The sequence below is a fragment of the Penicillium verrucosum genome (assembly GCF_028828655.1).
Source record: "Penicillium verrucosum strain IBT 35672 chromosome Unknown utg000001l_segment0_segment0, whole genome shotgun sequence".
Classification (NCBI taxonomy): Eukaryota; Fungi; Ascomycota; class Eurotiomycetes; order Eurotiales; family Aspergillaceae; genus Penicillium; species Penicillium verrucosum.
The window spans coordinates 9,260,944-9,275,381 of record NW_026643210.1 but is presented as its reverse complement, the minus strand read 5'-3'; the positions used below and the strand labels follow the sequence as shown (position 1 = coordinate 9,275,381).

At 49.8% G+C, this 14,438-nt stretch overlaps 8 protein-coding genes across 8 annotated transcripts; 2 read left to right on the top strand and 6 right to left on the bottom strand.

Annotated features, from left to right (window-relative positions):
• Positions 1 to 520: 520 nt before the first annotated feature.
• Positions 521 to 833, bottom strand: N7516_003348 (uncharacterized protein; the record flags this gene model as incomplete). Its single annotated transcript, XM_057216068.1, has 2 exons — positions 521 to 600; positions 716 to 833. Coding segments are annotated over 2 exons (198 nt in total), but the record flags the coding sequence as incomplete, so codon positions are not given.
• A 382-nt stretch (positions 834 to 1,215) lies between these two features.
• N7516_003347 (uncharacterized protein) lies at positions 1,216 to 3,110 on the bottom strand (the record flags this gene model as incomplete). Its single annotated transcript, XM_057216067.1, has 3 exons — positions 1,216 to 1,871; positions 1,931 to 2,881; positions 3,011 to 3,110. The coding sequence occupies 3 exons, from the start codon at positions 3,108 to 3,110 to the stop codon at positions 1,216 to 1,218; spliced, it is 1,707 nt and encodes a 568-aa protein (XP_057077950.1).
• Positions 3,111 to 3,271: 161 nt separating this feature from the next.
• N7516_003346 (replication termination factor 2) lies at positions 3,272 to 4,368 on the top strand (the record flags this gene model as incomplete). The annotated part of the gene is made up of 3 exons (XM_057216066.1): positions 3,272 to 3,291; positions 3,352 to 3,838; positions 3,895 to 4,368. 3 exons carry the CDS (start codon positions 3,272 to 3,274, stop codon positions 4,366 to 4,368), a joined length of 981 nt encoding a protein of 326 aa, XP_057077949.1.
• A 351-nt stretch (positions 4,369 to 4,719) lies between these two features.
• N7516_003345 (mitochondrial 54S ribosomal mL50 protein) lies at positions 4,720 to 6,006 on the bottom strand (the record flags this gene model as incomplete). Its single annotated transcript, XM_057216065.1, has 3 exons — positions 4,720 to 5,067; positions 5,124 to 5,514; positions 5,609 to 6,006. The coding sequence occupies 3 exons, from the start codon at positions 6,004 to 6,006 to the stop codon at positions 4,720 to 4,722; spliced, it is 1,137 nt and encodes a 378-aa protein (XP_057077948.1).
• A 537-nt stretch (positions 6,007 to 6,543) lies between these two features.
• On the bottom strand, positions 6,544 to 7,785 carry N7516_003344 (uncharacterized protein; the record flags this gene model as incomplete). The annotated part of the gene is made up of 1 exon (XM_057216064.1): positions 6,544 to 7,785. One exon carries the CDS (start codon positions 7,783 to 7,785, stop codon positions 6,544 to 6,546), a length of 1,242 nt encoding a protein of 413 aa, XP_057077947.1.
• Positions 7,786 to 8,442: 657 nt separating this feature from the next.
• N7516_003343 (uncharacterized protein) lies at positions 8,443 to 9,430 on the bottom strand (the record flags this gene model as incomplete). Its single annotated transcript, XM_057216063.1, has 2 exons — positions 8,443 to 9,189; positions 9,296 to 9,430. 2 exons carry the CDS (start codon positions 9,428 to 9,430, stop codon positions 8,443 to 8,445), a joined length of 882 nt encoding a protein of 293 aa, XP_057077946.1.
• Positions 9,431 to 10,740: 1,310 nt separating this feature from the next.
• N7516_003342 (uncharacterized protein) lies at positions 10,741 to 11,402 on the bottom strand (the record flags this gene model as incomplete). Its single annotated transcript, XM_057216062.1, has 3 exons — positions 10,741 to 10,998; positions 11,151 to 11,315; positions 11,349 to 11,402. 3 exons carry the CDS (start codon positions 11,400 to 11,402, stop codon positions 10,741 to 10,743), a joined length of 477 nt encoding a protein of 158 aa, XP_057077945.1.
• Positions 11,403 to 12,376: 974 nt separating this feature from the next.
• On the top strand, positions 12,377 to 13,556 carry N7516_003341 (3-deoxy-7-phosphoheptulonate synthase; the record flags this gene model as incomplete). Its single annotated transcript, XM_057216061.1, has 3 exons — positions 12,377 to 12,419; positions 12,482 to 12,537; positions 12,633 to 13,556. The coding sequence occupies 3 exons, from the start codon at positions 12,377 to 12,379 to the stop codon at positions 13,554 to 13,556; spliced, it is 1,023 nt and encodes a 340-aa protein (XP_057077944.1).
• Positions 13,557 to 14,438: the final 882 nt, after the last annotated feature.

Below are 14,438 nucleotides of genomic sequence, written 5' to 3'. Positions count from 1 at the left end.
GTCGGTATCCGCGCCATATCTTTACCCGAAAGGGGCTTTAGTACATCATAGGCAGACCCCGATAGGCTCCGTTTTATTGGCGAGCGGTAGAACAACCTGGATATAGTACTTTTTACAGCGGATAGCGCGTGAGAAAAGGCCAAAAGACATGATAGGTGGCAGGCTGATTGGGGTTGGAAGGATCTTGAGTGGGATGCAGGACTGAGTTCATTTGACTCGACCACGCGATACGATGGAGTGTGAACGGGGCGCCGCGGCGACGTTACTACGTCTTGGATTGGATGGAGTTGCATGATAGCTAATAGCTGGGAAAATTGAATTATCCGCCCTGTTATTATTTGATCGGGAGGAAGTAGCAGTCTCGTGAATTCCAGAGGTATAAAGTAGCCCTCATATCCTTCCCCTGTTGGACTTTTCTTTCTCTATCCAAGCCATCGATATCCAAGCCATCGATATCCAAGCCATCGATATCCAAGCCAAACACTACTCTTAAACTTCTTTTTCAAGGTTCTCTACCTACCAAATCTATATTCATCATGTCTCCCTGCACCTGCAACTGCTGCTCCGGCGAGTGCAACTCCTGCTCTTGCTCTACCTGCACTGTATGTCATTGCTTTCTCTCTCTTCGTGTCTTATAGCCACCATTACCTAGAGTGGGATGCGGCCCCGGGGCGAAAGATATACTAACTACCCTTCTAGCACTAAGCCGCCTCACTGGCCTGCACCACCGCCATCTTCCTCCAATACAACCCATACCAGACCCGGACTCCCACTGCTGTCGAACTAGCCGGTGTGCGGGTGTCCTCATTGTCAAGGCTATGAGATAATTCCATTGTGATTGTATGCTAGGATTTGGGGATAGGGCCTGGAGCCTTGTGGATGGGGTGTTAAGTTTGTTAAGTTTATATAGGTTCAGATTCGACCTCATGTATGTTCTTGTGATTTAGTTTTTCTACCAACTATAAATCTGGCTATATTATCTTTGTGATCTCTAGTAGTATCTCTATGCTCCAATAAGTGATATGATCTTGTTCATGTAATGAACCATCCGCGTATCTAGCACATAAATTGATTGCATCCGGAACACAATACTGAGGAACAAGAATAAAAGTGTACAAAAGCGCTCAAATTGCAATTCATTCTAACTAATGGGATGCAAATGAAATAGAAATTCAATACCTATGTATTAGCAGATCTCTAGATCTAATATAATCATCACAGCTCGTCTTTCGAGCGAGGCGCGCCGTTACCTGCATCTTCACCACCTGCACATGCAGCCGGCGACGTAACAAGCATGGAGTACACGCACTTATCATCTTCGGCTGTTTTAAAGATCTTGTTTTCCTCACCACACTCCAAAATGACCTTGGTTGACCGGTTAGGTCCATTCCAGCAAGACTGGCCGCGGTTGTACTCAATAGTCATCTTCTCGACATTGACGACCTCACCAGCCGCGTTGACTTCTTCCACGCTCGTGGTTCCAACATTCGAGAATTTGCCCATGGACACGGAACTTCCTCCCTTCCTCTGGTTCTGCTTGGTCGACTCAAGGAAGCAATGCTCGTACGTGTACTCACCCGCATCCTGGGTGATACATACTCCCTTGAGTGCGCGGAAGATAGAGTTAGGGCCATAGTCCTGCTCAAGGTCGGCACGCTGGTCGCGTAGCTTGTTTTTGAGGCTTGTAACAGAGTCTTGCGCGGCCTTGAGGGCGTCGCGTGCCTGGGTCACAGCTTTGGATTCCGAGGAGGAAGACTCCTCACTGGCCTTGGGCAGAATGCCTTTTTCTTCAAGGAAGCCCCTAACAGAAATGGCCCTGTCTTCGATGAAGTTGACAAGTGATGGTGGGAGATAGGCAGCGAGCTTGTACACTATAGTTACCCGTTAGTAATCTATACTAGGTGTCACAAGAAACTAAGGGATGACGTACCTAGATCCGAGTCATTGCATCCATCTTCCTCGTTTTCCCAGTGCTCCCAGTTAATACCGCTATCCTCGCCGTCGGCCTTGGCAATCTCGTCCAAGTCGCGGTCCAGGGCATCGTTCGCACCCTCAGTACCCTGGTCACGAGCAGCGTAGTCCTCATAGCTACGGACCGCACGTTTGACACCCTCGTCATTGAAGTTGGGGTTGTATTCCACCTTGACCTTAGCCAGAATATCCTCAAGCTCCTTCACCCGCTCGCGGGCGTCATCCCGCTGGCGACGCACATCAACCAACGCATTGCGTAGCTCGTCAACACGGGCCTTGGCCAAGTTGGAAAGGGCACTGACTTTGCCCTTGCCCTTTCCAGTGCGGACCACCTTACTGTCCTGCTCCTGGGCGAGCTTCAGATCAGCCTCAAGGTTCTGTTCCTTGAGCTCAGCGCCCTGAACCCCGGCCTCTAGCACAACGATATGATCCTTAATCTCCTGCTGTTGGCGACCAGCATCGACAAGAAGATCCTTCTTCTTCCTCAGGGCAGCAGTCATCGACTTTTGATTCTGCTCCTCCTGCTTCCGCCACTGCTTGCCAATCTCCTTGCATCGGTCTTCACACTTCGTGCCCCCAACACGAGCCCACTCGTCGCTACCATCACAGCACTCCTCGTAATCACAAATACCATCGTTGATACGCTGGAATGGAACGTATGATGGCCGGTGGCCCTTGTTTTTGCAGTAGAATCCCGGGAGGGCGAGTGCAGTGTTCAAATCGCTATTCCCAGGCCGGTCGGCCACTGTTAAAGGCGAATTACGCGAGATGTGTGCGCAGGCAGACGTGCCGGGCTCGTCGCTTCCGTCAGGGCAGTCACAGTAGTCATCGTTGACGGCCGAGAAAGGGATTTTGACCGAAGGATTCGAGATACAGGTGAATGGAGTTGAGTCCTGGTAGAATTTGGCAACTAAGGATACTACATTAGTATAATCTCTAAGAAGAAAAGGTTCAATTGCCTATTATAGCTCACTGCTACATGAACCGGCTGCATAAACACTAATGGAGATCTAAATCCAGGGTTCAAACAAATACTCACATTCTGGGCCCAAGCCACGGGGACGGGCAGGCTTGTCACTACTAGCCTGGGCCACCGACCCAGCGGCAGCTAGCAACAATAACGACTGAGGGAGTCTCATGCTTGAGGCATTGAGCTTTGTTTGTGGAGGTGCGGAGAGAGCTTCTGGCCAGCTGTTGATAGCGGGCCCGGGCTGGATCTAATCGCCGCTGAGTCAGCACGCTATCTTTCCAACTTTATCGTGGCGAAGTGGGAGCATCTTACATCAACCGCATCGCAAACATGGGTAATGACGGTGGCAGGTGAGTGACTCTGTTATATATGCGCTACAGACTGTGCATTTCTAACACTAGGATTTCTAGTATTCCGACTCGCCGTGAGCTCGTCCGCGAAGCAGCCCGTGCCCCGAGCACGGCGCAAGTAAAAGAAACTCAGCGCGAGCAGCAAGAACACTCCTGGACTACCTGTCCCCTCTCACACAAGTCCCTATCACGGCCAATTGTATCAGACTCAGTCGGGAATCTTTACAACAAGGATGCTATACTCCAGTTCCTGCTCCCCGGCGACGATGTCGAGGGCATTAGCTCCAAGGCCGACTGCGAAGAGATCCTGTGCGGACGAGTGAAGTCGCTCCGGGATGTGGTCGAGGTGAAATTCGAAGTCGACACAGAGCTCACCGAGCACCCTTCAGGCCGTGCTTTTGCGCCAAGTGAGCGCCGCGAGGGCTGGATCTGTCCAATCACCGCAAAGCCGTTGGGACCGAGTGTGAAGTCTGTGTACTTGGTGCCGTGTGGACATGTGTTTACGGAGGAGGCCATCCGACAGCTTAAAGGCGACAAGTGCTTGCAGGTAAGAATCAGCCTTCTATACAAAGTGGTGATAGTGGCTGACTGTGTGTGTGCTAGTGCAACGAATCCTACACCGAAGATAACATCATTAACATCCTTACCACCAAAAAGGAAGACAAGGAGCGTTTGATGGCACGCGGCCAGAAACTTGCCGAGCAAGGCCTCACACACTCCCTCAAAAAAGCTCCCGGCTCAAAGAAGCGCAAGAAGAACGCCACCGCCGAGGGTCCGACTGATGCCGCCGGCCCCATTGAGCCTGCTGGCTTGGTAGTACCCAAAGTGCCTAAGCCATCCGCAGATCCTAAAAGCCGAAGCAACACTTCCACACCAGTGCCTAGTACTGCTTCTGGCAATGGAATCAAGAACGCTGCTACTTCTTCGCTCACTGCTCGTGTGTTGGCGGAAGAGAATGAGAAGAAGAAGCGCCGGAAGATGATGGGTGGGAATGAGAATATCGACAGTCTTTTCACCAAGAAGGACGGCGGGTCTAAGAATCGTGATTTCATGACCAGAGGTTTTTCTATATCATGACCTGAGCGTGCTCCATCTTTCTGCTGCGCAGAGGTAGACACTAGGGCTGAATGGAGTGCCTTTGCTTTTCAATGTGACACAAGGTCATGGGGGAGTTTTATTTCCGGAGTTCATAGGGCTTTTGATGTTCTTCAATGATTGATGGTGATCATAGTATTGTATGCTAGAGGATTAGACTGCTAGCAATACCGTACATTCCAAAATTAACATGTACAATTATCTCAACTGACTTGACATGACGAAACGAAACAAGGACATGAAATGCAATTCAATCAACAATTCTAATGTACAAAAGATTGCTCTCAGATAAAGGGAAACGATGCCTCCAACATTCTACAAAAAAAGAGAGGCCTAGGCATTCAGCTCGGTCTTCTTAGCCTGCTTCCAGGGCGGCTGATGTTTCTGACCTAGGCTCTTGGTGATCAAACCATTCTTGTAGAGCGCAGAAACAACAACCTTCTTGCGGCCAAGATCCTCATCATTGTCATGGCGAGTCTGGCGGACGTCAAGAATCTTGACATTAGACAATTTAGAGGCGCCGTTCTTGTCCATAATCTTATGGAGAAGCACAGGAGTCAATCGGGTGGTCTTTTTGCGAAGTGCCTCCTGTGCGCGGAAGACATCTCCAGTAGTGGCGGAAGAGGTGACGATGTGGTCAGAAATGTGCTGAGACATCAATTTGGAGAGGCGGGCGAAGAACTGAGATATGATTGTCAGTGATATCGACATGAAAAGGTCGAAGGGGGAATACGAACGACAAACTTGACGTTTCCATCAGCCAGCGACAGAGAACTGAGGCGGTTCTGCATCTGACCCTTGGACTCTGCGCCATACAGGCGATCTCCTTGCTCGCTAGCTGCCTTCAATTTCTCCTGGAGAGCGGTCTCGCCGGCCTTGCTGTCCACAGCACCCGCCGCATTGCGCAGAAGAGATTCCATTGTTTTAATGTCGGGGAACCGAAGACGGTCACCCCAGTTACCAGACTCGCCTTCGATCTTAACCGACTTGAGCTGGGCTTCGATCGCTCGGCTGCTAGGCTTGCTAACAACAGTGACTTTTCCTCCCAACATTTGCATCAAACCAATTTCCACGGCAGCTTGGTGTGCAGCCTTCAGGTACGGTAAAGGGCGTGGGTTGTTGTACCATCTATTATCAATCAAGAAGGACATCGTCAACAAACCAATCTAGAAATCAAACCAGGGTGCAGAGGCATCGAATTGGAAACTTGGATCGAACGTACGGTTTGACTCTATCGGCATGCCCTTTCGGACCCCTCAGACGCCATTCTTTTTCCTTGAGATAGCCAATCCTGGGCATTCCCTCCCAGGTCAGGTTCTCCTCAATTTCTTCGGATCGTGCTTGACCCTCTTCGAGACTAAATGCCTCCTCTGATGCGGGCTCTCCGGGGCTCATACCAGTTCCAGGCATGATCTGACTTCCAGTGTAGGGGTCTGCTGGGCCTGGGGGTTTTTCGGTGCCCCAAATCTTGCGCCGAGCGCGCTCGAGGATTCCGGGGGAGGAGTCGGAGGCATAGCGGCGGGTTTGGCCGAGAGGCGAGATACGGGGGGTGGCTTGAATTCTGCAGCTGGAACAGATGAAATTTGCCTCCCGCAGAGGGAGGCGCATTGAGGGTCGCATTATTAAGGTGGGCGCGGATGCTGTTTGAGAGCGTCGAGCTGGCGGAGTTGGCCCGGACGGAGAAACAAATTCAAGAAAGGCACGGGTCACGTGTTGGTGATCTTGATGCTTGGCATTTTGGTGTTCTGCCCTTCCTCAAGGCTAGGACTTTGGTATAAGAAATAAAATACTCTACGCATATAGAATTGCATATTGTGGCTTATTCTATCTGTTTATGTTCCAATTTTTCAAAAAGTCCACACTTGATGTCCAATGAGAAGCATATTTCATATCTGTACAACCCGCCAAAACTGCCAGTAACTGTAGACTACAATCACAATCACATCTTATTCTTCACAGGTAGGGAGTACACTACACTCAACATGCGATATACCAATATCTCTTAGATGCTACTCTCAAGTCTTCGGCTACAAAATATAGTCGTACAAGGAAAAACAATCATTCATAGTATGCAAACTGTATATACACATGCACCGCTGGTATCATACTAAGCAAATTCGACAAAAAGAACATTTTGTGTAAAGCAAGTAAAAAGACTTACTCACGGACAAACATGCCCGCCATACCCATACCCGTACCAATGCACATACTAATCACACCAATTTCCTGGCCACTGCGCTCCAACTCAGGCAGCAGAGTAGCGAGTTGACGAGCACCAGTAGCTCCGAGGGGGTGACCGATAGCAATCGCACCACCGTTAGGGTTAACCTTCGCCTGGTCGATACCAAGCTTGCGAACGCTGTAGAGCGCCTGCGAAGCGAAAGCCTCGTTAATCTCCCAAACACCAACCTCGGGAACCTCAACACCAACAGCCTGCAGAAGCTTAGGGATGGCAACAGCAGGGCCAACGCCCATCTCATCGGGGGCACAGCCCGCGACAGCAGACGCGACCCAGCGCGCCTTAATAGAACCGGACAGACCCAGCTCCTCGGCGGTGGAGCGACGCATCAACAAAGCAGCGGCAGCGCCATCACTAACCTGCGAACTATTACCGGCGGTGCTGGCACCGGTAGGCGAGAAAGCGGGCTTGAGTGCGCCCACCTTCTCGAGGGACAGTCCGTGGCGGATACCGTCATCCTGGGAGACTGTCACTTCCTTGGCGGGGGCATCCGGGTTCTCGGGGTCGAGGGTGTTGGTAGTGACAGAGATGATTTCGGAGTCGAAGCGGCCAGCCTTCTGTGCGGCGGAGGCTTTTGCGTGGGACTCGACGGCGAAAGCGTCCTGGTCTGCGCGGGAGACACCGTAGCGGGACGCGACGTTCTCTGAGGTAATTCCCATGGGCATGATGCAGTCGCGGGCGTCCTGGGAATGGGACTCCTTCAGCTCGGGCCAGAGAACTGTGGGGATGGCGCGGGAGCCGTAGTTGCGGGTCATGGATTCCATGCCGCCGCCGACGCCGACGTTAATGGCACCGGCACGGATGCTGTTGGCGATTGTTGTAATCGCTGCCAGGCCGGATGAGCATTGGCGGTTGATCGTGTTGAAGGGAACGGAGTGAGGGAAGCCGGCGTGGATCTGGCCCATGCGGCCGGCTTTGGCGCCGCCTAGTTCTTGTAGGACGGAGCCGATGAGCACATCGTCGACCTGAGCGGGGTCCAAGTTTGGGTTTGCCTTCAGTGTTGCTTGCAGTACGCTGGCGAGTAGCTCTTCTGGGTAGGCGTCCTTGAAACCACCCTTCTTAGCGCGGGTGACGGGTGTGCGCAGCGAGGAGAGGATGACGATGTCATTAGGGGACTTCTGGAGTACTTGGCGGAGTCCGCGGGGAATTGGAGAAGCCATGATTTTGTAGGTTGATTGGATTGTTTGGGATTAGTTGAAAGTTGTGGACCGAGGGTCAAGAGTATTTCCGGTCTTTCGCGGCGCTGTTAGTTTCGACTTGAATATCATGCTCTGGGATAGTCACTTACATCTGTACAATGGCTAAAGTATGCAACAAAGAGAAAAGAGAGAAACCGACAACAATTCATTCCAACACTCCTCGGGACACCAGAATTACTTATAAGCAAATGCCGGACAAAATTCCGGGGTCGGAAGTAGTTTGGTCGACTCCCGTTCCTGAGTGGCCACGGCACTGAAGATCGGCTAAGCGGTTTCCCGCGAAATGTGGGGAGAAGATGTTAGACGTTCCAACTTCTCTAGTTGTATAGTCGAGGTAGTCTGTTAAGTCTGCTACCTATTTCTACAAAAATTCCTCTACATATTCTACAAAACTGAATAATCCTTATACTAACTAACAGCCATGCAACTATGAGATCTACATCGGGACCCCACCGGATGCTTATGTCAGCCATTTCGGTTCGGCACTTTGGAACTGGAAGCTAAGCCGAGGATAATGACGATGTTCCCGATTTTGAATATCTTTGGATTCATTTGAAAATTATGTGATAAACTGATTGATAACCCTGATGAGGGCACATAGGTGGTTCCCCCAGCTCATTACTCCATGAAAGCCATCTTGGCCAGGCAAGTAGCCTCCATGTTGTTCTCCTTGGGCACAAGCCAGAACTTAACCCGAACGACCATCTCTACCATGGTGAGGCCAGCTTCTACCAGCTTGAACATATCAGCATTGGCCACCGGGGCTCCCTTGCAAGTCTTCCATCCATTCTTCTTCCACTTGGGCAGCCACTCCGTCAAGCTGCGGACCAGGTACTCGGAGTCTGTTTTGATAACAAAGGTACTCAACGGCATGAGAACCTTGCCGTTGCGCATCATGTTGTGGCGTTTTTCGATGATGGAGGTTACATTGCGCAATGCCCGCAGGCAGGCGGTCAACTCGGCGATCTGGGTCGTGTGGCTGTGGTCGTCCTTACCTGGAATGGGCCAGGAGATGTTGCCAGCGTTGCCGCGGCCGTAGAATACTCCGATTGCCGAACGTTTCCCAGTCTTTTCGGTAAGACATTCCCCGTGGATGGCGATGATCAGGTAGTCCTCGTGGCCTTCGTATTGTTTGCAGTCCAGGCATTTGCGGGTCGAAGTGGGACATGCAAGACACATCCACGAGCCAATGTCGATTTCAATTTCCTTCAAAGTGAAGCGGGTGGGGTATTCGTCTTCGGCACGGAAGCGGCGGTCTGCAGGGGCTATCTCTGTGGTCTTCTCGGGAGAGCCACCTACATGGTGGCGACTGCCATTGGTGCTTGGACCATGTGCAGTGGAGCTGTGCACGCAGGTCTCCTTTCTCTAGCGATAATTATCAGTATCTGAAAGCACGGTCTTTGTACAGCGAGAAAGGGTGAGTGAGGTTCTTCCAAAGTGATTCACCCGAGGTCGGGACCAGTGTGCTTACCTGAGACCCATGGTGGGCTTTTCCTTTCTGGGGTATCTGTGACTCTCGGGGCACGCGAGCCAATTCCAGCAACTCATGTTCCTTGAGCCTCTTTTTCTTCATGTTGATACGAACAGGGGCAACGGTTACAGGCATGGCTGAAGGTGCTTTTTAAGAGATGAAGTGTAGTCAGTCAAGAGAGTTGAAGTGAGGAAGAAAAGAAAAACTAAAAATTCAGAGGGGGGCAGTTGAAAACAAAGGTAAATGGAAGATGGAAAGAAAGAAAAGGACAGTCACGGTCAAAGCAGGTAGAGTCTAGAAGCAAACATAAAAGCGCACCTGCTTCTTGTAGCCCCGAGGTATATTCCAGCAAAGATGCAGTGCTGCCTTATGAAGACTACATAGTTAAGAGTCCTAAACACATCAGAATAAGAATCAAGGTCTGCTTTCAAGAATTAAATATCCCATCGGAGTAGAACAAAGAGCTGCAGTTTATCCCACTTTAGGTTAGAGAACAATGCCCATGCCATTAAGCGAATCAGCGCTGTAACAAAGGCAATGCCAAGAAAAGAAATCAGATAGAAGTGGACGTCGGAGCAAAGTATTATAGGAGAATTACGAGTGTGAAATCTCTTAGGTACATGGGCGCAACAGCTTAATGCTGTGTTGAGCTAGCTGGCGCATCAAAGGAGAGGCGCTGGTGATGTTTGGGGAATAGCTCATAAATTAGAAGTTGGTAGAGCTATCGAGGCCCTGTAAAGATGTCCAGAAATTGAGAGGTCGAGGTGCGTAGTGTAATGGAGGATGAATTCATTATTTGAAGAAGCTATGTTTAGAAACAGAGTGGGAATTGAACACGAGGCCTTGAGCGCCATTCATGTCACTCACAGGGGTCAAGTCGAGGTAATTCGTTCATAGACATCATGGGTCGAATGAACCAAGAAAGGACAATATGGCTCATACGGCCAGGAGTCCGGACAGTGATAACATTGAGGGCAACCTCGGCGAAATCCCAGAATAAAGCGGGCTTCTTCTCGGCAAGCCTAATCTGGGACCCGCGCGGCCATCTCGACTGTCGAGTGGGAAGAACCCGATAACGATAGAACTTGACGAAATTTGTCCCAACCCCTCGGGACGAGATTCCTCCTGTAGATCTCTTCAGCGTTCCAGGGGACCCTCTGCGACTACCGAAACACTCCTCCGTCGGAAGATGTGATGAAAGATCGTTAAATCAGATGGAATTGAATTAACGTTTCAAGGGTTGGTTGTTGTTCTAACAGGCGGGGCCAATGCCCACGCCCTATGAAAGCGGTGATATAACCGACTCTCCATTCGTCCGGCAGAAAGACTAAGATACCTAGGTACATTCCCTTACCTCTTTTTTTTTTTTTTTTTCAGAACTCGGGAGCCTCGAAAATCACGTGGGGTGATCGCGATAAGGTATGGTACCTAACGAATGTTAGGTACTAGACTCGGGTGCAGATTCGAGGGACGGGGGAAGATCGGGGATCGAAACAAAACGAACCAAGAGATTCCGAGGATTGCGAGTCCGAGTCCGTTATAGAACTGTAGTCGTACCAGGTCTGGGTAACCACTGCGAAGCCATTCTCGTTGAATGGACCGATAGAGCGAGTGTATGGGAGTGGCCAGTTCACGTTCACGGTGTTTGATGCACCGTCCGTGTCCTTGGGGTTGGAAATACGAGGGTTAAACTCCACTGTAGGCTAAGTACTTGCTTGGGTGCCAGAGAAGCGGAATGGGCCCTGGATGGGAGTGACCTCGGAAGGATCATTGATGTTGAGAGATTTGTTGATTAAGGTGTGCGGGATTAGCGAGGGTTGGCCAACCTTTTGGACCAGGCGGGGAGAGGGATCACCATTAGCCAATTGGTGAGGGTGGGCTTGGGTTCATCGGTGTTCAGCACCTGAGTGAACATATTTCTAGGAATTGGCGAAGGCAGGCTCTTCTGGACCAGAGGAAGGTTTAAGTTCAGGGGGGCAATCTCTCTGTTTTCAATTAATGGCTGGAATGGGTGGAGACACTGAAGAGAGAGAGAGAGATGTGACTGACTTACCTTGGCCTTCGAGTGCTCCAGGCTTTCAAGGGCTCGCTTTGAAGATGAGTTCATTGCCAGAGTTCCAGCTAATGTAATGCAAGGGAATAAGTTAGGGAAATAACATATCAGAAAGGAAGTACAAAGTACATAGTTACATATAACTAGTTAACTAGTTATAGATTAGTTATATAGTTCTGGAGGGGAAAGGCTTTCAATATGGACCACTTCCGAGAGGAACAATAGCGATTAGCTTAATTAGATTGTTTTGTTAATTAGAGATATCTTTAATTTCAATGAGAATTACATTTGGTCTGACTGACCGACTCCTGTTTTAGATGTTATTCTATTATTCATTGCCCGATTAGGTTCTAACTATATGATACATCAACAACACACATTTGACCAATCAAGTACTCTGTAGTACATAAGAGAATGAATGACTACGGAGTATGACAATGAAAATACAACATACAACATACATGACATGATATGCAGATCGGAGGGAGAATGATTGGGTGAAAAAGCAGTCGGACAACTGTTACGGAGTACACCGTGTGTGGTCATCCCCGGCCCGGTGATTGGATCTCTCATAATATGCGACAGCTAAGCCACCTGGATCTACATGAATTCCCCTATAGCCTAACTAACTACGGAGTAGAGAGGACAGGCATGAACATGCAGTAAATCACAGAATTAATTTTTATATTAATTTTTATATTAATTTTTGTATATTTTTGTATATTTTTATATATATTATATATTTTTTGATATTTTTTGATATTTTTAAAAAATAAAATAAATACCAAAAGAGTCCCCATAAATAGCACATTATGTACTTGCCAGTACAAAAACCCATCCCTTGTCTCACGAAATCCCTCGGCCCACTTTGCCTCTTAATTTTTGTGCCGTTTTTCTCCTTGACACGGTCCAACTTTTGTGAGTCATTTCTTCTGATTTAAAAGGATTTCAGTCTTGGAGATTCTTCTTCTGTAAATCTTCTATATATAATTTATACTAATCACCACTAGTGTTGTTTCTTGAACATCATGCCTCTCATCAACACTACTGAAGTCAACGAGGACACTCGTGGTATGTGGAATTGTGTACCCAAAGCCATATATGTGATGCTGATGGTATCTTTTTGTTATTAGTCCTCGGATACGACCCATTGCTGTCGCCCTACTTCTTGCAGAATGAGATCCCTGCGGTGAGTCAATGTGTTTTTTTTTTCCTTCACCCCGCTCTCTGCGGGGACATGGCAAAACTTCCAAGCGCACCAACTGACAGCAATTGTCTGTATAGCCCGCTCGTGCCATTGAGACAGTCCGTGCCGGCCGGAATCAAGCAGTTGAGATTATTGAGCAGCGCGATGACCGCCTGCTCGTCGTTGTCGGACCATGCTCCATCCACGACCCCGACACCGCACTCGAGTACGCCCGCCGGCTCAAGGAGCTTTCCGTAAAATTGGAGAAGGATATCTGCGTGATCATGCGTGCCTACCTGGAGAAGCCCCGCACAACGGTCGGCTGGAAGGGACTGATCAACGATCCCGATATCGACGAGACCTTCAACATCAACAAGGGTCTGCGCGTCTCCCGTAAGCTGTACACCGACCTGACCAGCACCGGACTCCCCATCGCCTCCGAGATGCTCGACACCATCTCCCCTCAGTACCTGGCAGACCTGATCTCTCTGGGCGCGATCGGCGCTCGCACTACCGAGTCTCAGCTTCACCGCGAGCTCGCCTCAGGCCTGTCCTTCCCCATCGGCTACAAGAACGGCACCGACGGTAACCTGACCGTCGCCGTCGACGCCATCGGCGCCGCCTCGCACCCCCACCGCTTCCTCGGTGTCACTAAGCAGGGTCTGGCTGCCATCACCAAGACCTCCGGCAACGAGCACGGTTTCGTCATCCTGCGCGGTGGCAGCAGAGGTACCAACTATGACCGCGCTAGCATCAAGACTGCCCGTGAGGCTCTCCGCTCCAAGAAGCAGCGTGAGGTCCTCATGGTCGACTGCTCGCACGGTAACTCCAACAAGAACCACCTTAACCAGCCCCTCGTCGCCAAGGAGGTCTCCGACCAGCTCCGTGAGGGTGAGACTGCTCTCATCGGTGTCATGATCGAGTCCAACATCTACGAGGGTAACCAGAAGGTTCCCCCGAGGGTCCGGAGGCTCTTCTCCGCGGTGTCAGCATCACTGATGCTTGCATCAACTGGGAGATGACCGTCGAAGTGCTCGAGGATCTTGCTGATGGTGTTCGTGCTCGTCGTGCTGCCCGTAAAGCGCAGCAGTAGAGATTGTTATTCTTCTCTAGATGATGCACTTCTTGTCTCTGATTTTCATAGCCCTTCTTCCGTGGAGGGGAGGGAGAACGGGTCTGGCATAGATACCTCGTTTCGGTGCCTGTTTGTTTCTTTTTCTCGGGTTTTCAGCGATTTTCCATTGTACCTTTTTTTTCCAGCTTGTTCCTTGGGAAGCACCCTTGGGATTCATGTGTGAATGTGTGTAGTCGGTGTCAAAAAAACATTTATGAGGGTTTTGCGTTTCGTTGGGCTTGAGGATTTCATTAGTATGAGTGGTCAAAAGTTATCAAAACATGATCAATGGCTGAAACTGCTTTTCTATAATTTTTCCCCCAGGGTCTTCCCCCTCTTCTTATAAGAATTCTTTATTTTTTCTGCTCCACTACATGCATGGACCATGTGTGGTGCCTAAGCCCGCGGCAAAGCGCTTCTCCGGTGTTGGGGATGGGTCCCTCCCTCTTTGGGGATTAGTGCGGAAACTTAGGTTAGAAAGGTCTGTTCTGGTGAAAATCACTGTTAAGAAGTGAACTATTAGTGGGTAACTAGTGGGGGGTTGTAGTATCGACATGTAGTATACACCGTAACTAGTTATCGTAGGTTACATTGTGAAGATGGATACGGAGTAGAAATGAGAGCAGATAGAAGCAGATCTATGTACTGTACACGATATACATGGAAGTCCGCCCGTCCACCCCTTGGGAATATCAGGACAGACTATATTGACTAGGAACACATTCCAGAAAGATAAAAGAACAAACGCCGGAAACCCCCTGGGAGAATGGAAACAGGCCACGAGAAAAGA